The following is a 27,223-nucleotide window of genomic DNA, read 5'->3' on the forward strand; positions in this document are numbered from 1 at the left end:
GCTGCTTCCTCTGACATCACTTATTCGCCCCGAACGCGGCGGCCCGAGCCCTCTCCGAGCTTCTTACCAGGAATTTCTCTCTAGGTTTTTTTTTGTTTTTTTTTTTAATAAGCCACGTGACGCTGTGACATGCTCCCGAGTGCCCACACCCGGGCCCGGGAGCTTCTGCCGAGGCTCCTGCCCTTCCCCTCCCCCCGATCCTCGATCCCGGCCCGGCCGTTTGCAAAACCCGGGCTCCGGGGCAGGGAAACCGATCCAACTGTCGCTTTTGTTGGAGCGGTTGCAGGAGATCCAAGGTACAAGGTCCCGCGACCTGCCCCGCCGCGCCGGGGTTCGCTTTATCTCGCAGCCGCTTTTTGACCCCCTCAGCATAATCCCAGACTTTGGTCTGCCATTGGTTAAAAATTGATAGAGGGGAGGCCGCTTTTACTTGACTTTGCCAGTTTACATTTTAGCGCCCTCCCCCCCCCTGTCCCCAGCCCCCCTCCCCTTTTCGGGTCCGGGTCGGCCCCGCGATCGTGCCCCGCCCCGTCCCCTCCCCCGCTGGTCCCAGCAGCGCCGCGTTCCGCTCCGGGGCGTCCACGTCTCGGCGCGCGGGCCGCCCCAGGACCCGGCTTGCCGGCCCCGAACAGCTCCGTCCGGGAGGCTGAAATAAACAAGTCCCTGTGGCTCGGCGAGTGGAAAAATACCGACGGCGTCTCGGGCACATTCTCCGGCCCAGGGCGCGAGCGGCCGCTCCTTCCCATAGGCTTCCGCGCGGTCAGGTGTGCAGAAGGCGTGTGCGAGGAGGAGAGCCGAGGGAAGGGGAAAAGCAGGCCGGCCCGACACGCAGAGCCAGTTTTTCCACTCCCAGGCCGCGGAGGGAGCCGCCGGGCCAGGCCCCAGCGTGCTCGGTGTGCAGCGGCAGAGGCGCGTCCCTGCGCCGGCCTTCCCTCGCGCTCGGCTCGTGGGGAGCGCGGGCCCCCCGGGCTCCGAGGGCCCGAGCCCCCGGCGCCCGTCCGAAGGGTTAGCTCTATTTTAAGCCGTCGCCACGCATTTCCTTTTCATAAAAAGCCCTGGGAAGTTTTGGAAAACGAGTGCACGGGGAAAGCCGGCCTGCAAGGGTTTGCAAGAGAACAAAACCGACGCCGCCGCAGTCCCGCCCGGGGCCGCGCCGCTGTCTCCCCGAGAGCGGCGGGAGGCGGCTCTGGCGGAGGGGACGGGCCCTCCGCCGCTTTCTGAGCCCCGCAGAGCTCCTCAAAGCCATGTTAAACAGACCATTTACTTCCAAGTGAGCAGGGCCGGCCTGCTTATGATCACGCAGAGCCGGGGTGAGGGGAGGCGAATCCAGGGGCTGGAGGGGCCAAATCTGGAGCCGGCCCACGAGGCCTTAAACTGCTGCCGCACAGAGGTGACTCCCCCCAATCCCCAATAGCACCGGCGGGCAGATCCCAGCTACACAAATAACACAATGTGGAAACCCAGAGTATCCTCCCAAACGTTTCCCTGCCGCCGCCCCCCCCCATGAATGTGTCTTCTCCAAAATTACCCCATGGCACAACGGCCTGTCCTAGGTGCCATTCACGGGGCAGGGGCTTGGTAGGATGAAAAGGCAGGGCCTGGGTATTGGCAAGTTCTTAGGGCAGGAGGGGGAACGTCGGGGTTATTAGGACCCTGCTTCTCCGAGCAGGGGTTCCCATTTTTATTTGTTTGGGTGGAGGGTAGAGAGTGGGGGGGGAGGCAGGCTCAGGACGAGGGTGGGTTTCCTTCAGAAAGGAGACTATCTTCAGTCGCTGAGCTGCAAGGAAGAAACTGAATGTGAAAATCTGTCCTTTTCTTTAAATAGATGTAATATTAGAGTCGTCCATTGGCATTTGTATTAAAGTTTATATTTACCCGGCAGCTGTGAGCAGGACCCAATAGAACCTTCCCCTCTCCTTCTCCCTTCCCTCCCTCCCTCCCCTCCCCCAGAAACTGCTCTCTGGTGTGCTATTTTGGGTGGCAGTGCTAAGCGACTATTAATTCATGACACCGGAGCCCACATTCCACCCCCCTCCCAAGCGGAACAGGTGACCCCAACCCATAGAGCTCCAGGTACTGTGGAAAGAACTTTCCGTCTTACCTCCAGCCCCTCCACAATTGTTACTTCATAGCTACTCCCAGAGGCCGGGGGCTGCCTTGGGCTGCTACTCATGATACTGCTCCCTTTCTAGTAGGGAGAAATGGAGGAAATTCTGGAAGAAATTCCTGCAGAACCGAATAGCCAGTATCTCCACTTGGGCCTAGAGGGCCGATCACCTTGGTCAAGGGCTTTTCAGAGTTCAGAACCTGTTAGTTCGGTGTTTAAAACTGAGTGTTTACTCCGGAGCCCCCAGGGTTCTTTACAGTTCCTAGGATAAAGTCAATTTACTGCATAAACTGAGCAGGTATTTTAATTATTTTCTGAATTTTAAAAGATTTCCTTTTAAATTTAAAAATTTTTTTAAAGATTTTTTTTTTTAAGAATTTTAAAAGATTTTTGATGTTTTTAAACAAATAATCTACCTTCCCTGGCAATCCTCATGTGGTCTCTAATAAGGTCCAACTAGAGATGTAATAAATAAAAACAAAAGGAAAACTACAAGCAGCCCCTTGAAGGCAGCTGCTTTTGGGCACAGGCCAGTGCCCCCACCCCCACCACCACTGCTGTCACTCCAAGGGCCCGCACCCATGACTAACAGAAGTGATGGAATGGTGAATTTCATTCCCCCAAACCTCCCTCCCTGTCTCCCTCCGCTTGAGGAGGTGGGGGCTGGAGTGGAGGGACGTGCAGCCAGGCTCTCCCTCTGCTCTGCAGTGCCCCCATGGGGCTGAGCTCAGAGTGGCAAGAGACAAAAGGTGCTGGCAACCTGGCGGCAGGTCGGTGTGGACAGGGCAACGTGTGGGACTGCAGGGAGTTTCATGAAGGGTTTCCCAGCAAAATCAGGCCAGTGGGGAAAGGCCGAGAAAATGCCGAGCAGGGAGCAGGCATAGAGGTACGGCCAAAGGTCTAGCTTCACCCGCTGCGGTAAAGAATCTGCCAGTATATCTTGCAGAAAAAAAAAAGATGCAAGGGAAAAAATAAATTAAAAAAAAACAAACAACTACTGAGAAGGCAATAATAATAATAGCAAAGACATGTCCTCTTTCTGACGCAGAAAGAAATCTACTTGAAACTCCATGAAAATAAGTGCAGGAGGGCCAACGGGGAAAAGTTGATTAGGGCTGGGGGTGGAGGGGGGCAGAGGGAGATGTCCTGAATTTTATTTCCAACCACGGTGGGTGGATTAGGCCTCTGCATTTCCCTAAGAACACTCGACAAAGCCTAGCTTTCTGCAGAGATCCATCTGTCAATAAGGATTCGACTCTTCAGATTTCACATGGTCACACCCCAGGCGATGTTTTTGTTTCTCTCCGGCCCCGGTGGAAAACAGCAGTCTTCCCCAGAAGTGCCCCCGATCCTCTCGAAAAACCCAAGCTACACTCTGCTAGGTGTCGGGGTGCAGGCTCGAGAGCTGCCTATAACTTCTGGGAGAGCCAGCAAGAGGGACGTGCCAGGGGAAAGGGAAAAAAAAAAGTCCGGAGCTTTCGATTTCGTAGCCCTGCCCCCTTCCGAGTCAATATAAAGGGATTTTTCCCCCTAACTTTATTGGGGGGAAAAACCCACAGGGGCAGAACTTTATAGAAGGGCTCCAGATTGTCAAAGATTTCTCTGGGTTTTTTTGCAACTGGAGATCAGCTGAAGCAGAGTACACCTCGGCCTCTCCCGGAGGCTTCTGCTCTGAGCATTTGGGATTAAGTGTTGAGGAATCCGAAATATCATTAGTCGCCATATGTAGAGAGAAACAGAGACAGAAATCAAGGAAGAATCTCCTTCATCTAGGGATGAGTAGGAGGGGAAAAACCCCAACCACATTTAAATAGAGAAACTGTCAGCTAAGAACAAAAACAAGCCAGGCCCCAGAGTGCACTTGGGCAGCCGGTTGGCTTCAAAAACTAAAAAAAAAAAAAAAAGTCTCGCGGCGGTGAGCCCCCAGCCCGTGGATCCTAAGGAAAGTGCACAGCCCTTCGGGGCTGAGCTGGGCTGGGCCGGCGGGGCTGGGCGGCCGAGGAGCACGCTCTGTTCCCAATCCATGCTCAGCCTTCTAGATCCCGGCCAAGCAGGCCTGGAGAATTCCCTCTCAGTTTTCTCCCAACTGATTTTTTTTTTTTTTTTTTTTACAATGCCCTTGATTCACAGGAAAACCAAGAGAAACCAAAAATAGAGATGAATTTATTTGTTCCCGTGATTTGTCGTCCCCCCCTCCCCCTTCATTACAACATGAAATCTATTTCACAAGAGTCAACAAAAACAGTAAAAGAGCAAACCTACCACTTACAGTCCTGGAAAGAAACAAGAGAACAGAGCCCTAATCCTTGGAGTATTTGATCCTAGAGCAGAACGTTCCCCCTTTTTCTAAAGAGCGGGGGAGGTGGGGGGGCAGCGGGATGTGGAAGGATGAGAACATAGAATGCATCTGCCTGCGGGCGGGGGCCACGGGCAAGGGAGGGGTGCAGAAAGATCAGCCTCGAGCCCCCAGTACGCTTCTATCAGGAGGTTACAACTGGCAAAGTCCCCTTTAAAACGCTACAAGCAGCTTGAAAATAATAAAATCAGCCCCTAACAGAGCCCGCAGAGAAAATCCAGACCGCCGGGGCTCAGGGCTCTCTCTATTTACATAAGAGCAGAAACTTGCAAGAGGCTAAGTTAGAAGCAAAAAAAAAAAATTATCCCCCAAACACATCAACAAAAACTCCCCCCCCCAGACGCCCAGCCTCCCCCCGGCCGTCCGACCCCAGGCCAGAGCTCGGTCCCCAGGAACCGGAGCCCGGCGCCCCCAAGAGAAGCAGACCCACCAAGCGCGGCTCTGAGCTGCTAGCAGGAAAGCTCCCTCTCCTGTGCTCTCTCCCCGAGCCCTGGAAGCGTGTTTATTGTTTGGCTGGAGCTGCCTAACCTACATGTGGGCAGGCGGGCTTGCTCCGGGGTTCGGAGCCCCTGCCCCCCGTTTGGTGCCCTGAGCTCGTGGAGGTGGTGGTGGTGTTTATGGGCGCGAGACAGGGAAAGAACCCGGACCCCGGGCAGGCGGCGCGCGCTCCCCCCTCTTATGTCACCGAATAGCAAATTAGTTCTCAGAATTCCAGAGGCCGAGCTTTGCTACATTGAAGCGGCCGACGTCACAGAGGAGGCGCCCACGTGACCGCGGCGGAGCGGGAGGCACCACTTTCCCCAGGGCCGGGGGGGGGCCGCCTCGCGACCCCTCGAAGATCCGGCCCGACCCGCCTGGTGGGGGGCTGCCGAGCCCCCAGGACCCCGAAACTGCCGTCAGGCCCTCAGAATCCGGGGGCCCGAAGGGCCTGCGGCGGGGAGCCGGGCCCCCGAGGCTGCGGCGGTGACAAGGGGTCCTCCCCTGCCGCGCGGCAGTGGTAGAGTCGGCAGCTCAAATTCCGAGAATTGAGCTCTGTTGATTCTTAGAACTGGGGTTCTTAGAAGTGGTGATGCAAGGAGTTTCTAGGAAAGCCCGGAGACCAGGTGATTATTGCTGCCGCTGCCGCTGCTACTCCTGCTGCTGCCGCCGCCGCCGCCGCCGCTGCCGCCGCTGCTGCTGCCGGTGCCGCCGGTGCCGCCGCCGCCGCCGCCGCCGCTGCCGCTCATGATCATTATGATTTTGCCCTCTAATTAATGCCTTTTGTTTTTTGTTTTGTCTTTTTTCGTTGTTTTTTGCTCTTGCCAAATGCTTTGGCTCCAAGTTTTCGATGTATATTTATTGATATATAAATATATATTTATTTTTTTTCTTTGTCAGGTGTTAAAATAAATGCAGACGCTTAGTCCCTTGTCTCTCCCGCTCTAGGATGTAGATTTATATATTTATATATTTATATTTATATATTTATTTATTTCTGTTTTCTATTGCTCTGGGAGTGAGTCGGGTGGTTTTTCCTCCCCCCTCCCCCTGTTGTTTTGGTCTTTGCAGAAGCGGTGGGGGATAGGCTAGCGAGGCGAGAGGGGAGGGGGGCTCGGGAGGTGAGAGGAGAGGACGAGGTGTTGTTTTGGGGGTGATTTGTGAACGTCTGTCTGTAGGGTGTCTGCCACGAGCCGGGCGGATAGTACACGCTGGGCTGCTGCCGCTGCTTGCCGCCGCCGCCGCTGCTTGTTTCCTGGGGCTTGTGATTTACTGGATTTGTGTGGCTTTTTGCACGGGGCTGTAATCCCCTTCCGTCCCTCCCTACCCCTTGGATTTTTGTCTGCAGCGAAGTGCCCTCTTTCTCCCTGGCTCCCTCTCCCTTCCGCAGCTCCCGGGCCGCCTTCCTCCCTCCCTTGGCCCGCGCGGCTCCCTGCCCCCCTTTCCTGGTCCCTCCTTCCCTCCTCTCTCCCTCTCTCTCTGTCTCTCTCCCTCTGTCTCTGTCCCTCTCTTCCTTTCTCTCTCTCTCTCTCTCTCTCTCTCTCTCTCTCTCTCTCTCTCTCTCTCTCTCTCTCTCTCTCTCTCTCTCTCTCTCTCTCTCTCTCTCTCTCTCTCTCTCTCTCTCTCTCTCTCTATGTCTCTCTCTCTCTCTGTCTCTCTCTCTCTCTCTCTCTCTCTCTCTCTCTCTCTCTCTCTCTCTCTCTCTCTCTCTCTCTCTCTCTCTCTCTCTCTCTCTCTCTCTCTCTCTCTCTCTCTCTCTCTCTCTCTCTCTCACTCTCTCTCTTTCACTCTCTCCCTCTCCCTCTCTCTCTCCTCTTCCTGCCTTTTCTCCCTTCTCCTCCGTAACTCAGGAAGGAGAGCTGGCTCGGTCTGCCTGCGCCCTCCTCCCTCGCTGCCTCCTCGGGCTGCCTGGCTCTCTTCCACCAGCCTCAGCCGTGGAGATTAGATTAAGTGACACCGGGCAGAGCCGAGATTTGGGGGAAAAAAATGTGCAAGCAAACTCCTTTGGTTTTGTCATGCACCCAGATGAAGTGTCGTGTTGATTTCCTTTCATGGCCGGGTTCTTTTTTAAAGAGAAACGAATGGTTTTTGTTTTTGTTTTTAACTTGGGTGTTTTCCCCATGTCTTGTGGGGCTTTTCTTGCCTCAAAAAATAATACTAATGATCCAAACATTTGAAAAGTTTTTGTTCAGCTGCATTCAGAGGCCCGACGACCTCCCCCCAGCCCCTGTCCCCTGTACTCTAACCCCAGCAGCGGGCTGGATGATGGGGCAGGCGCTTGGGGGGAGAAGAAAGGGAGTGAGCCTTTGCACCTGCGGTGGTATTGACTTGTGTGTGTGGGGGGGGGGGGGAGTCCTGGAGCTTGGCAGCTCCCCTGCGGGCCTGGGGCTCCGAGAGGACTTCTCCCTCCCGCAGCTGCTGCGGGGTCTGCGGCTCTGCGTGGCTCGCGCTTGGCTCTCCCTGTGGCTGTCGGGTTTTGTCTTTATTTTTTTTTTTGGGGGGGGGGGAGCCATCGCACTCATTATCATTATGATTATTATTATTTTGGTTCAGTACAAACCACAGGGAAAACCAGGGCCTTGAGCACGGCCGACCCCAGCCTCAGAATGCTCAGAGCCACAGTTCTGGGCTGGAAAGGGAAGGAGGAGAAACTGTTTCTTCTGTGTGACAGCCCGAGACGGGGGGAGGGCAGGGCTGCCCGGAGGTCTCCTCGGGGGGCCCGGGCGGTTGGCATCTGCCAGGGCGAGAGGTTGTGTCAAAACTAGCGATGAGGCTGGTGGTAGTGGCAACCTGTGGCTAGACAGATGGATAGGGTGCCAAACATGCGGGGGGGGGGGCAGAGCAGAGGATTCGGGGTGCCTTCTCGCGCCGCGTTTGGTCTCTTTTTCTCGGACCCCCCTTCTCCCTTGGACCCCCTTCTCCCTCTGGTCTTTCTGTCTCTACTTGGAAGGATTCTGTGTCTCTGTACTTTTCTCGGGTCTCAGTCTCTCCCTCTTTGGAGACGTGTCTGTGTCTCTCTCGCCTCTCCCCTGCCCTTCTCCCTGTGGTCTCTCTCTCTCTGTTTATCTCTGGCTCTCTCGGCGTCGGCCTCCTCTCGGGCTGCCTGTCGGTCTTTCTGGACGTGCTCGAGGCCGAGCGTCCCCGCCTCAGTCCGGGCGGTGTGGGGAGCGCTGGCTCCCGGGGTGCAGCTTCTCGCGTCGTTATCCGAGCAGCTGCTGGAAAATGGAGCTGGGCTGGAGAAAAGTCTCTGGGAGCTGGCGCTGCCGGCCTCCGGGCCGCCTCAGAAATCTCGGGGCTCTGGCCAGCCCATTTGAAACGGGGGGGGGCACTGAAGGGGGGGCTCGGAGGCTCGGAACCGGGCCGCCCCCGCCCCCACCCCCAGCCTGTGGCGCTCGCTGGCTGTGTTTGGGCGGCGGCGGCAGCGGCGCGTGTGAGAGGAGCTGCTCCCAGCCTTCTCTAGGCAGTTTTCGCACAACCCTCCTCCTCCTCTCCTTCTCCCCCCCTTCCCCCCTCCCATCCCGAGGAAGCAGATTAAATCTTTTATGGATTTTTCAATTAGTTTATGGTCCCGGGCAGGGAAGCTCGCGGCGGATTCCTAGTAACGAGAAAGAAAACGTTTTGCCTTTTTTTTTTTTTTTTTTTTTTTTTTGGTTAATGTAAACAAGCTCTCCTACGCCGCCTGAAAGTGGGGCGGGCAGGCCGAGGAGAGCAGGGCGGGAGGTGGGGGGGAAGGCCAGTGTAGACGTAGAGAGCTGAAGGAGGACACCCCTGGCTTCCCCAGCTTCCCTCGCTGAGGGGCTTGGAGGAGAGCCCCTTCCCCGAGGCGCGCCGGGAAGCCGAGCGCAGAGCGGGCCTGCTGCACCAGTCGGCCGCCCTCCTTTTGCCCGGTGTGGCTCCGGGTTTCCGAGCACGGCCCATGGCCCCAGAGCCCGGCTCGTGGATCCTCTGCCGCACTGGCGGGCCTCTTGGGGACGGGTGGGGGGAGGAGAAAGAGCGAGGGGAGGAGAGGGGGCCGGGGAGCGACCCCCGGGCAAAAGCCCCCCCCCCCCCCCCCCCCCCCCCGCTACCCGGCCTCGGGCCAAAATAGCCAGCGGCTCGGGGCCGAAGAGAAGGGTTTGCTCCCCTTCCTCCCCTCCCCCAAGTCACTTATAAATAGAAGTTTCCGACGGCCCATTTGGAAGACTTTAGCAATTGCAGCCCGAGGCTGGCTGGTGGGCCTGGGCTCCCACCCGAGCAGCCGCTAGTGGTGATGGGAGAGCGAGTGAGGGGAGCAGAAAACGCCCCCAAAGGCAGCCGGGTGCCTCCTATTCCTCCTAGAGCAGCCCTCCCCCTCCACGTGCACGTTACCCCCTCCAAAGGCAGCCTCGAGTGGGCCCCGAGAGAGAGAGAGTTCCGAAAGCCCCGGAGGTCACCGGGAGAAAGCAGAAGGGCCACGGCCAGGTCAAGGTTGTGACCCCGGGCCCATTCCCCCTTGAACAATTCCAGTTACTTGGTTGAGTAAGTGATTACGGAGACTCGATGTCAAAATTCTTCCTTCCTTCTCTTGCTTTCCACCTCATCACACACACACAGACACACACACACACACAGACACACAGACACACACACACACACACACACACACACACTTTGTTGTGAAAACTTAGCGGTTTGAGCTCCGTAGTGGGGCAGCAGCGCCCCCCTCTGCTCGCTTTACGCAGCCTTGCCCTCAGTCCTGGGAACGCCGGGAAAGAAAGTTTTTTTTGGAGCAATTGTGAAATAAATAAGCCTTGAGTTGTTTTTAAAGGGGAATAAGGAGGGAAACGGACTTTAAAACAATATTCCTGCCATGGAGCAGCCGAAAAGGAAACTCAATCCTTCCAGGCTCCAGGAGGAGAGGGGGAGGCCATAGGAAGGGCTGGTTGGGGAATGTGGGAACGTGGCAGGCTCACCTTTCCCCCTCCCCCAATGGGCCTCCTCATGTAGTCCCTCTCTCCGACCAAGATGCTCAGGTCGCTTTGCTGGAGGAACTGTAATTATGATTGGCGGAAAAAGGAAAGGTTTTTCTCTCACACACACACCCCTTTCCCCCCCCCTCCCCCTTAAATAGCTGGCAGGACTAGACAGGCAGAATGGCTGGTTGCTCAGTTGGGGCCACGGTTTAACTTGTGAAAGGACCCGGGGCCAGAGTTGTTGGAGGTGTGTCTGTTTTCTGCTTCTGAGTAACAGGTGGGAACGAAGGTGCAGCGAGCCATGAGGGCTTTGTCTTGTGGATCCCGTAGGTGGAAGGTGCTGCTTGATGAAACGGCCCCACTGCCCACACCCTGAGCACCTTCTTCCCAAAGCCTGGGAGCAGCACGTTCCCTCAGCCCTCAGCCCCGAGCTGGGCCCTTTCTTTCTGTGCCCCCTCCCCCAAAGGGGACAACCTGCCCTGAAAGCTCCCTTTCCCCTCCCCTCGCCTTTTAGATGGGGCCGAACGTGAAGGAAATCGATGGGAGTGTGGGTGCTGTGTTTTGGAGCTCGGCTTCCAGCGTCTGTCTGGATTCTCTGTTTAAGCCGGGTGCAAGCCGTGCAATTGTTGGAACCATTGAATGAATTCGAACAGAGAGCTATCATTGCTTTTAAAACAAACCAGCGCCTCCCCCTCCCCTTCCAGATAGACCCTACTCACTAGGCCGGAGTGCTAGCTAGACAGCCCACCGCCCCTCCGGGCTCCCAGCCCTGACTTGGTTTGAGTCCTTTAAAGGACGAATCAGTAACGTCTGTGGGCCTTGATTCCCCGCCCCCCTCCCCCCACCACCTTCCCTCTCTCTCCCCGCCCCCCTCGAGATACTTTAGGCTTGTCTCTGTCTGCCATCTAGTGGCCATCGAGAGTTGATGTTCAACTGACTCCGACCCCGGGAATCGGATTCAGCCAGAGGGCGGGCTGCAAGGAGAGACCCTTGAGAATTGGGGGATGCCAATGAATAAACTCGTGCTTCCATTAGGAATTAGCAAGTAGAGGAGTGGCCCCCCAGGCCAGAAAACGTGATGTGTGCCCCTGAAACGCAGAGTACCTTCCCGCCTTCCTCAACTCCTTCAAACTGCCAAGAGACTTGGGATGGCCATGGCTTTCCTGGCAGTCGAATTATAAACTTTACGGTTGGAAGGCTTCTGGTCCAGTTTCCCACTGTTTTTCAAAGGCCCAAAGAGGAAATTGCCTTGCCCAAGGTCACAAGTAGCTGGTATTTGGACCTCAGAAGTATCGAAGCTCTCCATTTTCCCTAAAAGGAGGAGGCTTCCAAGAAGGGTTTCAGCACTCTGAGATTGGTAACGTGGGAAAACTGTCAGGGAAGTGGCAATAATGGAGAAACTGAAGACTCCCCTGACTTCCGTGGGAGGGGAAGAAGAAAAGATGAACAAGTTGCATTGACCCTACTATGTGCCGGCCACTGGACTTAGCTTTCCAAGTATTATCTCATTTGGCCCCTTATGTAGGACCAGGATCCCGGCTCCCATCTAAAGGAAGAGTTCAGAATGCCTCCCTTTAATTTGGGGGGGAAAGAAGAATCACTTCTCTGGGACATCTGGCCATGTCTTGTCTCGTTTGCTGGCTCGTAGAATCTGACATTTTGCAGAAGGAGAAGGCCCGAGGGGCAACTAGTCTTTTATCTGGGTGCTGGAAGTGCGTTGGACTCAGAAGGTCGTGTGGAGGCCTACAAGGGGCAAAGGTCTGTTTATATGAAAACCACTAGGTCTCTATGGAGGCTCTTAGCTGACCTTGCTGACTGGTTTTTGAGGTTGTGCTAAGTATCTCTAGTCCGGCCGGGTAGTGTCTCGCCCCCGGGTTAGAGACCCGCTCCTTCGGCATGACCCCCCGCCCAGCTAGCGCTCCAGTCAACTCTGCAAGCCCCAGAGCCCGCGAGATCCCGTTCACAGACTAGCCCGGTGAGCCGCTGTGGAGGCCTCTGGTTGGATGAAAAATGTTCTTGTTGGAAGTTAAGCCGTGGCCACTTTGGAGACTTTGGCAGGATCGGCTCCTCACTTTTCTAGTACAGTCACTGATCTCCATCTCCATTCATATGAATAATAAAAACGCTGGCAAGCGCCTGCCGAACGATTTAAGAGGCACGTTACGGGCCGGGGTGACAGCTCGCGCGCCTCACCTTTCTGCGCAGCCGGCAGGACGAGGGAGGGGAGGGCCCCGCTGGCGCCCGCCACGTCCGAGCCTGCCCTGGCTGGGCAGCCTCCTTCCGGGCCTGGCGGGGCCCGCGGCTCCCCCACTGACCCGGCTCGAGGGGCGGCCGCGGAAAGCTCTCTCTCCCTTATTACATTTCCTAGAAGCTGCAGCAGCGCTCGGAGCGTCCCCGCGGCGGCGGGAGCGGGGTCCAAGCCCGAGGGGCTGGCCGGCGTGGCGTGGATCCGGGCGCGGGCTCCCTCCCTGGCGCGTGGGAGGCCCGTCTCCCGTGGGCTTCCAGCGCGCACCCCGACCCTGGGCCGCCCTCCCCCAGCCAGAGGCAGACGCGGATCTTGCTCAGATCCTGGGAATAGTCGAGGCCGCTGGAAAAGCTGGAGCCGGGCGGGGACTGGGAGGGTCGGGGAGCATCAGGAGCCGGAGCTGGGCTCGAAGCTTGCGGGCTCCGGCCCACCAGGATTAGCCCCTCCCCTTCTCAAAGCTCCGCGGGCCGTCGGTCCCCGTCCCCCACGTCCACTATTAACTCCAGCCCGGTTCGGCCCATGCGGGATTCTGGCCTAAAGCTGCCCGAAGCGCCTCGGGCCGGAAGCGGCCGGGCGGGAGGCTGGCACGGCCCCCCCCCCCCCCCCCCCCCCCCCGCCAACTAGGGGGATTAGCCGAGTTAGAGGGCAAGGAGGGGGCGGTGACTGACTAAGGGCAATGCCTGGTGAAGAGCGGCCCCTTGTGGGCAGCAAGGGAAGCTCCCCGCCCCGAGCCTTCGAACCCCTTCGTTTTTTCCCACCATTTTTGTCTCGATGCTGCTCCGTCCCCTCCAGACTGGGGGCTGTCGCGCGTGGTCGGGGCGCAGGGGATGGCACGCGCAGCCCCTGTTCCCCGGCCGGCAAAGGCTCCGCGGGCGGATTCCGGGGCCCCCGCGGGGACTGGGGGCAGGGGCTGAGAGGGTCGAATGCCGGCTCCGGCCCGCCCGCGAGCTTCGCACGGCCCCCGTGTATGGGGGCAAGGGCGGGGCAGGGGGGGCAGGAGGGGCTGATGGAAGGGGAACGGTCAGGGGCCAGGGAGAAAGGCGAGATCCGCGGCAGGGGGCACCCGAGGGCCGCGCAGGGCCGGGAAGCTGCGAGATTTTCAAGCGGGCCCGCGGGCCGGCGCAGGCGGGAAGCCTTTGCTTGGCTGTCTGTAAAATGGGGGAATGACCCCACTTGCTCCAAGCCGTGCAGCCCTAGAGCAGCGCGAGCGCCTCTGACGCCGAGCCCGGCCCGGCCCTGGGCTGGCCCGCCGTGGGGGGGGGGGGGGAGATTTCGGGGAAAGGAGCCCTGGAGATCCGAGGTCCCGGGGGGGGGGGGGCGGGGTAATTTGGAGCTTAGGCGCTGGCCGGCCTTCGTGCAAAGGCGGACGGAGGGACTCTGGCGCAGCTCCCCCCGGCCCGCCGGCCCGTTCCCTTGTCTTGCGCAGCTCGACTTGAACCCGGAATCCCCGGGGGCTCTGGGGGCGGGCCCCCCAGCTCTTTCTCCTCCCCTTATCTCCCCCCTCCCCCTCCCGCAGGAGGACGGAAAGGTCTCAGGTCTGAGCCCGGCTCAGGCGAGAAGCGAAACCGTTAGGAAGCGCCCGCGTTTCCTTTGGGAAGGAACGTGCATCCGCTGGGGGCAGGACCCGCCTTGTCTCCCACAGAGACCGAGAGACAGAGACAGACACAGAAAGAGACAGAGAGAGAGAGACAGAGACAGAGAGAGAGAGAGAGAGAGAGAGAGAGAGAGAGAGAGAGAGAGAGAGAGAGAGAGAGAGAGAGAGAGAGAGAGACAGACAGACAGACAGACAGACAGACAGACAGACACAGAGAGACAAAGACAAAGAGACAGAGACAGAGACAGAGACAGAGAGACAGAGAGAGACAGAGACAGAGACACAGAGAGACAAAGAGAGAGACAGAGAGTCAGAGAGACAGAGAAAGAGACAGAGAGAGAGACAGAGAGATAGTGAGAGACAGAAACAGAAAGAGACAGAGAGGAAGAGAGACAGAGACAAAGATAGAGAACAGAAAGACAGACAGACACTGAGATAGAGAAGAGAGACAGAGAGAGACAGAGACACAGAGACAAAGGTAGAGAACCGAGACAGGGACAGACAGACGGAGGCACAGAGACGGACGCTGGGAAGAGGGAGCCAGTGGCCGCGGCTTCTCCTGCTTAACGATTCCACCTCGGGCCACTTCCTGGAAAGTTACTTCTGGTTGGAGCCGCGATAGGCGGGAGGGTTCCCTGAAATCCGCCTAGTTTCAATCGCCTCCATTCCGGGAATGGGACGGCCGTGACACCCCCCCCGCCTCCCCCCCCACTCTCCTGCTAGACGCTCTAAAAAACAGCGGAGGGAAAATGCCCGACAAGCTGGCCCCGAGGCTGAGCGCATCCCGGCGGGGCTCCGAGGCGCATCCGCTGCCCAGCTCCCGGCGGGGCCGAGCCGGCGGAGCCGCGGGGGTGGGAGGTGACTGGCGGCCAGGTACCGGGGCGCGGGGAGGCTGCGGAGGGGAGACTCGGGGGAGGCTGGCGGCGGATCCGGGGGTGATCCCGGTGCGGGGAGCGGCTCTCCTTCCAGAAAAGAAGGAGCGGGAGGAGGAGATGCCTCCGGGGCTGGAGTTCCGGGAGGGACTTGGGTACCACGGGAGGCTGCAGAAACAGAGTCCTTCCAAACCCCGGCTCGGGGTCTCTGAGGAAGGAGGAGGCGGGGGCGGCGGGACCAAGTGGAGGACGGGAAGGATAAGTTTGCCTCCGGGGCTCCGGCTTGCTCCCTGTTTGCAGTGTAGCCCGAGGAGTCATTCAGTCGAGCTCCGGTTCCCCCCCTCCTGTCCCTCCCCTCTCTGCCGGGGCTAACCTTGGAAGCCCTGACTCAGCAGAGCTAGTCCTGGGCCGAGAGACCCCCCCCCCATTCCTGAGCTGGACCTCTAAGGACTGGCCGCCCCAACAATCAGGGTGCAGGTCTGCAGTGACCTTTATTTTACTTTATTTTAGGGTTGTTTTCCAGCCTTGACCTCCCCTCCCCCCCCCCCATGAGCTGCTTCTTGGAGAAGAGGGAGAGGGGAAAAAAAAAAAAAAAAAAAAAAAAAACAACCCGGTTTCCCTGGAGACTGACCCGCTGCTGTGGGATCTCCAAGAGCTGGGACAGAAACCATATAAACAGAGCCAAGGAATAAGCGGAGCCGGAATTGGCACTTGCGGGATGGGGGTTTCTGGGGAAATTGCCGGACCTAGTGGTTGCGGGCCCGGGAGGAGATGGCGAGGGGGGGGCAGAGGACGCGGCGCCGGCTGCAGAGCCGGGTGGGAACTCGCCTTCGGTGTTTTTCTGCGCCCCCCCCCATCCTCAAGCCCCTTCACCCACACGTGGAAACTGAGCTTTCTTTGGGGGCTACAGAGAGAGATCTGCCCGGTCCGGAGGCTCCAGGAAAATCGTGACCCCACTTTAGTCTCCACAGCCGGCTCACTGGGAAGATGCCACAACATTGGGTTTTCTGTCCCGGATGTCACAAGCCAAGAGAGGACGAGATCCGAACCCAGCGCCTTTATCTGTAGCGCGAGGGGATATTTCAGTTCCACCGAGCTCAGGTCCCTCCTTAGGAATTGAGGGGCTGGACCTCTGAGACCTTTAGCTCTGGCTCCCTCCCCGTTCTCATGGTCTGTGACATTCGGAAGAGGAATTTAATTAAATTGGCAAGTGGAATATAACCCGTAAGCCGACTTTATTAATCTAGAAGGTTCTAGTGGTCAGCTGAGGCACAGTAAGAACACATTTCCTGCTTTCCGTCTCCTGCTATCTCCGATTTTACAGCCAGTCTTGGGGGGGAGGGATTAATTAGGCACCTGGCAGGCAAAGGAGCGAGGCTCCCGGGCCGGAGCGGTCTCTTTTCTCCCCTAGTTTACAGAACCAGTAGGTGGCAACAATGTATCAGAGCTGGAAGTCTGGTAGAAGCGAATGCTTTGTATGTTACCATTAGTGGGAAGGAGGGGAAGGTAATTGACTTACAGGGGACTGGGGAGACTCAGGGAAGGGGAGGGAGACAGGGAGAGGCTTTGCTTTTCTTTTTCTTCTTTAAGTCTTTCATGTCTTGGGTCCTATCAATGTTCATATGATGAAAAGAGAACGCTGGGGCCCAAGTGCGGACATCCAAGTTTGGGGGCCAGCTTTGCTCTAGGAGCCGGCCTCCGGCCACCTCCCGTTTCTGGATCTCTGTTGCTTTATCTGCAAAATGGACATGTTGCTGCTTGCCCTGCTTTACTGCTGCGCTTGATTGTCCTAAGGATCAAATGATCTTAGAGCTGTGATTATGCTTCCGAGCCGCACCGCCCGGCTCCGGCCATGTGTAAGTCGCTGCCGGGTGCTGCCCGGTTTTTAGCTTGGGAGAGCCCCTTTTCAGTGGGGTAAGGAAGAACCCGGCGGGCCTGTTGGTCTCCTTTTAGAAAGTCAGTAGCTGGAGAACACACCAGGCCTCAGCCAGAGGCCCCCGCTTGTCCTCCCAAGAAACATTGCCGTTCCTGGGTGATCAGCAGGCATGAATCAATTTCCCTTTTTTCTTCTCTTTCCTACAGGTTTTAAAAGAAGTCTTGAACTGTGAATTGAGGCTTTGGGTACGTAAACTGAATTTCCTGTTGTTAAAATTTTATGAACAAAAGGTTTTCCTCAGCTTTGGCCAACATATGGATCCACAGCAACCTACAGTGCACTAGTGATATTAAATGTTGTGTGAATGAGTCAATGACTTTTCATAAGCAAAGAGCAGTGCCCCCTCCTTTCTCTTCCTTTCTTGATTTTGGGTTAGCCCCCAGTGAGAGTTTGCACGGGATGGTCAGGCCTAACAAATGGCTCTCAGGACGTCTGGGGATTTGTATAAACATCGGCTCAAGAGATAGAGAGGAAGGACTAGGGCATGCTGGGAAGGGATGGATAAGAATCCCAAGGCTTGAATTACCCGAGTCAGTGTCCACTGCCGTGACATCACGGCTCCACCTGAGAGTTCCAGTAACTAAACCTGACCTGGGAACAACTCCGAGAGGGACAAGTGAGAAAGTTCAGGCCGAAGGAAGGGCCTTTCACTGGGCTCTGCAGACCGTCTCTGGTGCCCCCTTGTGGCGGCTGTGGTAGTGTCCTGGGCACCCTTCTGGGAAGCACTCATCACCGTCCCCCCTTTTCCAGGTGGAGACAAGATGGCCTCCGCCGGCAGACAGCTGCATCCAGTTCACCCGCCACGCCAGCGATGTCCTGCTCAACCTGAACCGCCTTCGGAGCCGGGACATCCTGACCGATGTCGTCATCGTGGTCAACCGGGAGCAGTTCCGGGCCCACAAGACTGTGCTCATGGCCTGCAGGTGAGCGAGCGATGGAGCAGGAGCGCCAGGCTTGGGCTGGGGGCTTGGGGGGGGATGATGGAGCACTCTCATGGGCATCAGGGAACCAGAGCAGCACATGGGGGGGGGGCTTTGATCAAGCTAGCCTCCAGTAGTGGCCCCTACCACAGCCCCCTGCCCCAGCCTCCAAGTCTTCCAGAACTGCTTTGGACTCCTAGGGGCTGGCAAGGCAAGAGCAGCAGGTCATGTGTCTTGTACACAGCCTTGCTAAGCTGGGGAGAGGTTGGGCCCATGTGTGGACACAGACGAGACCCCCGAGTCCCAGATCCTCATTTACAGATGAGTAAACGGAGGCCCATCGGACAGGTGGGCCTCCCATTATCCTGAATGATTGTGCATTCTCTCACGTACTGTTCCACTCTATCACAAATGAGAGCATGCTGTTGTAGCTCACAGAGTAATGTCCCCAGGCTGTGGTTTAACATTGCGCAGCACAGGGCCAGGTCACAAAGCCCAGAATCCAGTGGGATCGTGGGCCATCCCACCTCGAGGGCAAAGAATCACACTTTTCTTCTCTGTCTGGCCAGCGGCCTGTTCTACAGCATCTTTACTGACCAGCTGAAGTGCAACCTGAATGTGATCAACCTTGACCCCGAAATCAACCCCGAGGGCTTCTGCATCCTTCTGGACTTCATGTACACGTCCCGCCTGAACCTCCGTGAGGGGAACATCATGGCAGTGATGGCCACCGCCATGTACCTGCAGATGGAGCACGTCGTGGACACCTGCCGAAAGTTCATCAAGGCCAGGTGAGTCTCCCCCTCGTCGCCTGCGCAGCCTGGACACTACAGCTTCCCCTCCAGGAAGGGCCCCTCCCCTGGGATCCGGGGCACTGATGGACAGAGGGGAGGTCAGCGTCCGGGAGTTGGGGTGGATGTGGCCCCTCTGGATTGGAGGAGGTGGCCAGTGTCCCACTCGGTGCGTCGTTCACACTCAGGGAGCAGAAGGCTGAGGAGGGGAGGAGGGAGCCTTGCAGAGGTACCGCCCCTTGCACACTTGCTTGGAACAGAGCGTATTGTGTGCCTGGGTGCATAGAGACCCTTCAGACGGCAGCAGTGACCGCTCTCTCACGGTGGTCCCCCAGCCAGCTGGGGGCGTCAGAGCTGAGAGAGACCGCAGAGATCGGTTGTCCAGATGAAGCGCACTTAAATGTCCTGTCCAAGTTACCGCAGCTAGTTAGCAGAAGCACCGGGACAAGACTCGATTTATTCAGTCTAGATATTAAAATGTGATTTTGAGGAAAAGAACCCTTGTGACCGTTTCTTGCGGGGGACTCGATGGTCTCCCTTCTTTTGTCTTCAACAGCGAAGCAGAGATGGTGTCTGCCGTCAAGCCCCCTCGGGAGGAGTATCTGCCCAGCCGCATGCTGCTGCCCCAGGAAGTCATGGCGTATCGGAGCCGCGAAGTGGCCGAGACCGGCGGCCCCCTGCGGAGCGGGCCGCTCTGTGACGGACGAGCCTTCGCCCCCGGCCTGTACAACGGCCTGACCGCGTCCCCGGCCTCCTATCCAGTGTACGGCCACCTCCCGGTGAACAGCTTCTTCGACGAGGAGCTGAGGGACGTCAGGATGCCCATGGCTGACCTGCCCAGGCCCAACCCGTACCCCAAAGAGCGGGTCCCCTCCTGCGAGAACCCGCGGCCCCTCCCCGCAGATTACAACCGCGCCGTCATGGAGGTCTCGGCCAACATGTGCCACGCTAGCGTCTACTCCCCGAAGGAGGCCCCTCCGGAGGAGGTGCGCAGCGAGGTGCTCTACAGTGTGACCGAGGCGGGCCCCAAGCCGGCCGCCCCGTCCGCCCGGAACAACTCATACTTTGCCTGTGACAAGCCCGGCAAGGAGGAGGAGAGGACCTCCTCCGAGGATGAGATCAGCCTGCACTTCGAGCCCCCCAACGCTCCCCTTAACCGCAAGGGCCTGGTGAGCCCCCAGAGCCCCCAGAAGTCAGACTGCCAGCCTAACTCGCCCACTGAGTCCAGCAGCAGCAAGAATGCCTGCATCCTGCAGGGGGCTGGCTCGCCCCCCGCCAAGAGTCCCACTGACCCCAAGGCGTGCAACTGGAAGAAGTACAAGTTCATCGTGCTGAACTCCCTCAACCAGAACGCCAAGTCGGACGGAGCCGAGCAGGCCGAGCTGGGCCGCCTGTCCCCCCGAGCGTACGTCCCGACGTCCACCTGCCAGCAGCCCTTGGAACCGGAAAATCTCAACATCCGCTCTCCGACCAAGCTGAGTGTGAGTGCGGAGGACTCGGCCATATCACAGGCCAGCAGGCTCAACAACATCGTCAACAGGTGAGCTCGGGGTGCTCTGGGAGCAGGGACGGGATCGTGGGGTGCTCTGAGAAGCAGGGATGGGCCCTCAGGATGGCCAATGGGATGGCCTCTGGAATATGTAACAGTTGGTAACCGCCATGTTGGAACCAAACCTCAGCAGGGTGAGCTCCTCCAGCTCTTCCAAAAGGGTCAGCACTGGAGCCCGAGCACTTTAGTGACCACTACTGGTCCTTTGGGCAGCTCTCTATAGGACTTGGAGCCTGAATGTCCCCAGTCACTCTCAGCAATCGGGCCAGCCTCCCATGAAGGAAGTGTCCACCACAGTCCGATGAAATGCAGCGAGGGCTCATTAGGCGTCCACTCTGGGCCTGGCGCAGGGTTAGGTGCTGGGGACAAAGGACAAGGACAAAACAAAATGAGCGGCCGTCGGCTCCCAAGGAGCCCTCAGATACCCAGATAAACCAGGGCAAAGCAGAGCAAAAAGTCCATCCAGGAGAGGGGTGGGGAGGCACTGCCCGCAGCATCAGGAAAGACCTTGTATAAAGGCGGGAGCCTGGGGATTCTGGGAAGGAAAGGAAGGAGAGGGGGACCTGGCTGGCCAAGGGGAGCGCTGCCCCTGCATCAGGGAAGTGACGGCGGCCTCCCTGCTCTCATGCCCAAGGAGCCCCCACCGCCAGACTGAGTCTCTTGTCACTCTTGCCCTCAGGTCCCTGGCCGGCTCCCCCCGGAGCAGCACAGAAGGACACTCTCCCTTGTATCTGCCCTCGCCCAAGTGCCGCTCGTGCGGCTCCCAGTCCCCGCAGCATTCGGAGATGTGCCTTCACACCACAGGCACCACCTTCCCGGAGGAGATGGGAGAGACCCAGTCGGAGTACTCGGACTCCAGCTGTGGTGAGTCTGGGCCCCATCTCCTACTCTCCTCTGTTTCCTTCCCCAGCAACCCGAGTCACCTTCCTTCTCTTCCTCTTCTTCTCTTCTCTTCCTCATCTTCCTCCTCTTCCTCTTCTTCTCTTCCTCCTCTTCCCCTTCTCCTCTTCTCCCTCCTCTTCCTCTTTTCTTCCTCCTCTTCCTTTTCTCTTCTTTTCTCTTCCTTCTCTTCCTCTTCTTCTCTTCTCTTCCTCATCTTCCTCCTCTTCCTCTTCTCCTCTTCCTCCTCTTCATCTTCTCTTCCTCTTCTCCTTTTCCTCCTCTTCCCCTTCTCCTCTTCTCCCTCCTCTTCCTCTTTTCTTCCTCCTCTTCCTTTTCTCTTCTTTTCTCTTCCTCCTTCTCCTAGTCCTTCTCTTCTCTTCCTCCTCCTAGTCCTTCTCTTCCTCCTCTTCCTCTTCTCCTCTTCCTCCTTCTCTTCTTCCTCTTCCTTTTTCCTCCTCTTCCCCTTCTCTTCCTCCTCCTCTTCCTCCTCTTTCTCTTTGTTCTCTTCTTCTTCCTCCTCCCCTCCTTTTCCTCTTCCTTATCTTCCAGGACTTTTGTCTTATATTTCTGGTTTGGGGCTGCTGCTTGATGGGAGCTTCCCGGGCTTTTCTGAAGACCAGGGCAGGTCAATGAGATGTTGAAGGTCATTTAACTCATCCTAAGCAGTCCACCAATGCCTGTGTGGAAAGTCTGCTGGGTCACAAGACCAGCATTCAGGACACTGTTCATGTGTCCACTCCAGGAAGCCCCAACAAATGGCAACGTTTGGGGGTCAAATCTTGGAGCCCAATCTAGGGATGAGGACAGTCCATAGTTTGCCAGGCAACAGCCTACCCATTCACCCTGCTCTGGCAGAAGTGGGACAACCCATGTTTGGATAGAAAGGGGGTCTTTGCACCCTTTCTAATTTAAAAAGAAAGATCCCCTTGTCTATATCCACCAGGGCTAGGAGGAGGTAGTTCAGGTAAAATGAAGAAGGAAAAGAAGAGGAAAATGAGACCCAGAAAAACTACACATCTGAGTGTGTGTGTGTGTGTGTGTGTGTGCGCGCGCGCGCATTTTAAAAGCATGACTTACTGAGACAAACCAAGTCACTGAAGCCATTTTCGCACCTGCTTGTTCCACCTGAGAAGGGCAAAGCCCCAGAGCTGGCGGGTCAGGGAGGAGTTGCCTTATGCACATCCCCCCTCCTCTGGCTCTTCCTCCTTTCTTTACTCCCAATTGTCTCGAGTCCTCTGACCACCATTTAGGGCTCTGAGTTCCCTGGAGTGCTTGAAGCGGGATGGAGCGAGGGGAAGATGGATCCAGGCTCAGGATAATACCAGGGAGGGGGGAACCGGCTGAGCTCTGTGCCCTTCCTCCTGCTGACCATGATCCCTCCTTCCCCACCCTTGACAGAAAATGGAGCTTTCTTCTGTAACGAATGTGACTGCCGCTTCTCGGAGGAGGCGTCCCTCAAGAGACACACCCTGCAGACACACAGTGACAAGCCTTACAAATGTGACCGCTGCCAGGCGTCCTTTCGCTACAAGGGCAACCTCGCCAGCCACAAGACCGTCCATACGGGTAGGGCTCTGCCCAGACCAGATCGCCCCTGCAGCTGGCCAGGGTGGGGGGCTGGGAGAGGCGCCTGAGGAGCCCAGACCCAGCAGCGCCTGGCCGGTGCAGCCCGGACCACTCCTAGAAGCACCCCTTCCCTTTTTTAGTAGAAGGCGGTGCTCTTTACCACACCCAGTGAAGTGGGGAGGGTTGGTATTTGACAGATGGGGCAGCTGAGGCACAGAGGCTGGATCTCATGGTCACACGGAAGCAGTGCCGGGGTTCGAGCCCCAGGATCCAGTGCTTGCCCTGTTGGGTTAAACTGAATCTGATGCTTTATCTCTCAGCGCCCCTTTAAAACTCATTATTGAACAAAAGAGTAACTGGTAACCAGTCGCCTTCCTGAAATTGCCTTCTGGTTCTAAGGCTTAGGGTCTGTCGATAGAGAGCAGCCCCATGGTGAGGGACGGGGCCTGCCACAGCTTAGAGGAAGAGAAGATGTCCCCTGCCCGCCCTTCCACCCAGGGGGCTTTTCTCATCTCCGCCCTTCCACCCAGCGGGCTTTCTCTCATCTCCGCCCTTCCACCCAGGGGCACTCTCTCATCTCCAGAATAGACATTCAGGAAGGCAAAGGCGACCCCCAGGAAGCCGGTGGCTTTGGGGGAAAGCCCCCAGCCCCGGCGGGCAGCCAGTACCTGGGCTCCCGTTCTGCCCCTGGAGTTTATTGCCTCAGTGCCCTCAGACAAACGCCTCACCTGACCCCTTGGAAGGGATGGCCCTGTGGGGACGGAGGGGGAAGTGCTCTCACAGAGCAGCAGGCCCTGAACCAGGACTCCTGGCCTCTCGAGCCCACTGCCTTTGCTTTGGGGTCAGAAATCTTTGTTTTTTTTGTGGGCCCCCCATCAGCCTAACTCCCAGTGAATGTTCTGTCTGCTGTGGCGTCTGCCTTTCAATAGTCGGGGCAGACCTTAGGACCACCACTGACCACGCGGTCTCCATTTTCTCATTCTGGCAATAGGGGAAAAACCCTACCGGTGCAACATTTGTGGAGCCCAGTTCAACCGGCCGGCCAACCTGAAGACCCACACTCGCATTCACTCCGGAGAGAAGCCCTACAAGTGTGAGACCTGCGGAGCAAGATTCGTCCAGGCGAGTGAGGGCTCCGGGGGGTGGTGCTCTCTGGGGACCTCTGTATTGGGGGTTCTGTTGGAGGGAGGAAGGCCACGGCATCTTTGTTGCGCCAGTGCTGACATCCCCCTTCCCTCCCTGACAGGTGGCCCACCTGCGTGCTCACGTGCTTATCCACACTGGTGAGAAGCCCTACCCGTGTGAAATCTGCGGCACCCGTTTCCGTCACCTGCAGACCCTCAAAAGCCACTTGCGCATCCACACGGGAGAAAAGCCCTACCATGTATGTGATCCTTGGCGGTTCTGGGGACGGGATTTGCGATGGACTGGGCCAATCAGGAGGGTTGTGGCAGGGATCTCGGATTCGGAGGCAACAGATCTGTTTTAGTTTGGATGGGTTTGGGGTTCCCTGTCTGAAAACTGGAAGGGCTCCGCTGCTGGGATCTCTAAGGGCCTGCCTGGCTTTAAGGGTGCTTTAGGAATTTGTAGAAGGGTCTTTCCCACCTGGGAGTTTTGTGACGAGACAAGCAGAGTTCATAACCTACATTTGTCTGGTAGGGGGGATCTCACAGCCATGAAATCCGGTATGGGAATGGTCTTCTGCCCGAAGTCAAGGGACTCTCCCAAGTTTTGAAGAGACTATAATGAATATAAAGTTACCCCTTAGAAACTTAAGCTAATTAGAGTGAAAAGAGATATTGGTCAGAAGTATCAATCCATTTATGAGCATTTATTAAATACCTACTATGTGCAAAGCACTCTGCTAGGGCCTAGAATCATAAAGTGTATCAGAATTCATAAATATACAGGCAAAGGGAGCGGCCCCGATGTCAGCTTACTTCTCTGACCCCTGCACAATGTTTTCTTGATGCATTTACAAATGTCATTGTGCATTTCCCCGTACCATGGCCTCTCGCTAGCCAATACAGTATCCTTGTACGATAAAGTCCAATTGGGGTTAAAAAAAAAGCAAATAAACCTGAAACTTTGACTTCATATGGTAGTGGGGGCCTTATTCTATACCTGCCCACCACCTTATTGTGGAGTTAGTTGGTCAACAAGCACTTGTTAAACCTGGCAGTGTCCTCCTGGCTGCTGTCATGATCAGACATTTGGAGTCGAGTCAGGAGTGATCAGTGAGTTAGTCTGAGACGTGATGTTTTAGTTTTTCTTTGCATTATTGTGGCCGTTGTATAAATTGTTCTATTTCTGATTTCTTGGGCTTGCATCAGTTAAATCAATGTTCCCCTTTCTCTGAGCCCTTCCTATTCATCATTCCTTATGGCACAATGTGATTCCATTACATTCACATGCCGTGATTTTTTTCAGCCAATCCCTGACCAATTGGCATCCACATGTAAAATACACCTAGTTTCACAGATATTTATTCATTACGCATTTATTAAACACCTCTATGTGTGGGGCTAAATTATCGGTTCTCAACTGGACCTTTTGCCCTTGGTTTAGGATTTTGACTTGCCACGAGGAACATGGTTAATCAGGCATTCGGGCTGGTGACATTAAGTTAGGAAGGACCAGCTGCCAACCTGCCTAGCAGCACCACTAATAGACTCAGCTCTTGAAACAAAAAGGATAAATGAAGATATTTCTATTCTGCTGCCCAATGTGTGCAGCGTAGAGCAGGTGCTGAATTAAGGCTCGATGACTGAGTGATTAACTGATCCCCCAGTGCCTTCCCTTCAGACAGCGATGCATTATTCCCAGAATGCAGAGGACTCAATTCTGAGCTAATTGAGTACATCTTGCAGACGAGCAAGTTAAACCAGAAAGCTCGTGTCCTACCTTAGATCAAGTGGTAGGATGGGGCCGTAGGAAGATCTCTTCAGTCTGAGAGCTCCTCTTCCTCATCTTAACCCAGCTTTTGACTTAGAATTAAGGACTTTTCTCTTTTTTTTTCTTTAAGAAATATACTTGAAAGGCTTCCCTCCTCCCTTACAGAACTGTTAGGTAACAAGCCCCCTCAGGGGACTTAGTGAAAAATCAGACTCAGGCTCATCTCCAGGACTTCAGGAAGGGATTGTCAGGGGGAAGACCGTGGGAAAAAGAAAGAATAAGAAAGAGTCCCCAGGAGTCGACCTCTGGGGGGCTGAGGTGGGCATCCAGAGGATGGCCGATTTAGAGCGGGCCGAGACCGAGAAGTCACTTTCTTCTTCCTCGTGTGTCATTTGACCCCCGTTTTTTGACTCCCCTCGTTTCTGCTCTCGCCCCCAGTGTGAGAAGTGTAACCTGCATTTCCGCCACAAAAGCCAGCTGCGGCTTCACCTGCGGCAGAAGCACGGCGCCATCACCAACACCAAGGTTCAGTACCGCGTCTCTGCTGCCGACCTGCCCCCCGAGATACCCAAGGCCTGCTGAAAGCATCGCGAAGGGGCCCCCCTCTCTGGAAGTTATCCAAAGGATACTGTAACACTTTACAGATGTTCATCCCATGATGTAGTGCCTCTTCTCATCCATTTGTGCAGATCATACATACAGGGGTTTGGAGCGGGGGGAGGGGGGTGCGGGGTGGGACGGGAAAGAAAAGGGGGATGAAACATGTACATCTCCCCCTCACCCAGTGACGTAACTTAAAAACAAACGACATAAAAAAAAAGCTCAATCTCCTATGTGTTAGGAAAACTCTATCAGTGAAAAATGAAAAGAAAGGTCATTTTACCCATCACCCCATGGGGGAGTGCACAGAAGCTTTGGAATTTGACTTGACTTGTTCTGAAAAAATGAGGAATGTATATGTTTTGTGGGAACAGATGTTTCTTTTGTATGTAAATGTGCATTCTTTTAAAAGAAGACAATTCAGTATGTTATAAAAGAGAGGGCTTTAATTTTTTTAACCAAAGGTGAAGGAATATATGGCAGAGTTGTAAATATATATAAATATATATAATAAATATATATAAACCTCAAAAAAGATATATTAAAAATAAAACTGCATTAAAGGCTCGATTTTGTATCTGCGGGCAGACACGGATCTGAGAATCTTTATTGAGATAGAGCCCTTACAAAATATTTTAAGTATTGCATCTGTGTAAGTAAGAAGATATTTTGTCTAAAACGCCTCAGTGTATTTGTATTTTTTTGCAAGTGAAGGTTTACAATTTACAAAAGTGTGTATTAAAAGAAAACACAAAAAAGCTGCAGAAGGAAAAAAAAATGCGTAATTTTGTTCTAGTTTTGAGTTTGTATATATCCGTACAACGTGTACTCACGGTGCCTTTTTTCCATGGAAGTTTTCAATGTATGGACTAGATGAGCCCCCTTCCTTTTCGAGGCGCAGGCAGACACAGGGACTTGAAGCTGGCACTCACTAAGCTCTCTTTGGGAATGTTTGTCTTATTACATGCTGCGTCACGCTTGCATCATATAGGTCCTCCGGAGACAGGGTTGGGCTGTGTCTAAACCGCATCACTGCATTGTAAAATATAGCTGTATAAAACCAAGAATAAAACCATGAAACGTGAACGCCGCGGGTTTGCCAGTGTGGTCCTTTCTTCCCGGGCTGGGCCGTGTTTTCTGTTTCTGCTCCTTCTGTGGATCGCGGGGCCTGGACATTTAATGGCAGCTGGTGGGGAGGTGGCCACTGTGTCCGACGGGCAGAGCATGGTGTTAATGAGTCAGGGCGAGGGCCAAGTCCCCCCGGACTGCACAGGGAGCAGTTGTGACGTCTTCGCCAAATCCCCCACCCCATGAATGGCGTGATGGGCCCCTTAATCTGAAGGGAGAAGGGTTTTCTTTTCTCCCTCTCTCCTGCCAGTCCCTCTGGCTTTCCTTTGCCACAGGGCTTTTCTTTGTTCAGGATTAAACCAAGACACAGACCTGAGCTGGGTGGACAGAGGGAGGGACGCTTGGTGCAGCAAGGAGGCTTAAAGATGGATGGA

The 27,223-nt window shown here is 55.9% G+C and overlaps 1 protein-coding gene and 1 long non-coding RNA gene across 5 annotated transcripts; one reads left to right on the plus strand and one right to left on the minus strand.

Moving 5' to 3' along the window:
- Positions 1 to 1,517: 1,517 nt before the first annotated feature.
- Positions 1,518 to 4,910, minus strand: LOC141560144 (uncharacterized). Its single transcript, XR_012487639.1, has 3 exons — positions 4,894 to 4,910; positions 2,102 to 2,358; positions 1,518 to 1,777 (listed from the first exon to the last, which is right to left on the minus strand). It is a non-coding gene; the product is annotated as an uncharacterized LOC141560144 (long non-coding RNA).
- A 595-nt stretch (positions 4,911 to 5,505) lies between these two features.
- BCL6 (BCL6 transcription repressor) lies at positions 5,506 to 26,807 on the plus strand. Of its 4 annotated transcripts, none has more exons than XM_074297907.1 (10): positions 5,506 to 5,566; positions 16,665 to 16,703; positions 17,269 to 17,441; positions 18,008 to 18,229; positions 18,786 to 19,769; positions 20,458 to 20,642; positions 22,059 to 22,226; positions 23,218 to 23,348; positions 23,473 to 23,610; positions 25,560 to 26,807. In XM_074297907.1, the coding sequence occupies exons 3-10, from the start codon at positions 17,431 to 17,433 to the stop codon at positions 25,701 to 25,703; spliced, it is 1,983 nt and encodes a 660-aa protein (XP_074154008.1). In that variant the 5' UTR covers positions 5,506 to 5,566; positions 16,665 to 16,703; positions 17,269 to 17,430; the 3' UTR covers positions 25,704 to 26,807. The 4 variants fall into 4 exon arrangements, with proteins under 4 accessions (XP_074154008.1, XP_074154010.1, XP_074154007.1 ...); XM_074297909.1 differs by lacking the exon at positions 5,506 to 5,566 and adding an exon at positions 13,932 to 14,583; XM_074297906.1 differs by lacking the exon at positions 5,506 to 5,566 and adding an exon at positions 14,647 to 16,438.
- The last annotated feature ends 416 nt before the right edge of the window (positions 26,808 to 27,223 follow it).

The sequence above is a fragment of the Sminthopsis crassicaudata genome, chromosome 3 (genome assembly GCF_048593235.1).
Source record: "Sminthopsis crassicaudata isolate SCR6 chromosome 3, ASM4859323v1, whole genome shotgun sequence".
Taxonomy (NCBI): Eukaryota; Metazoa; Chordata; class Mammalia; order Dasyuromorphia; family Dasyuridae; genus Sminthopsis; species Sminthopsis crassicaudata.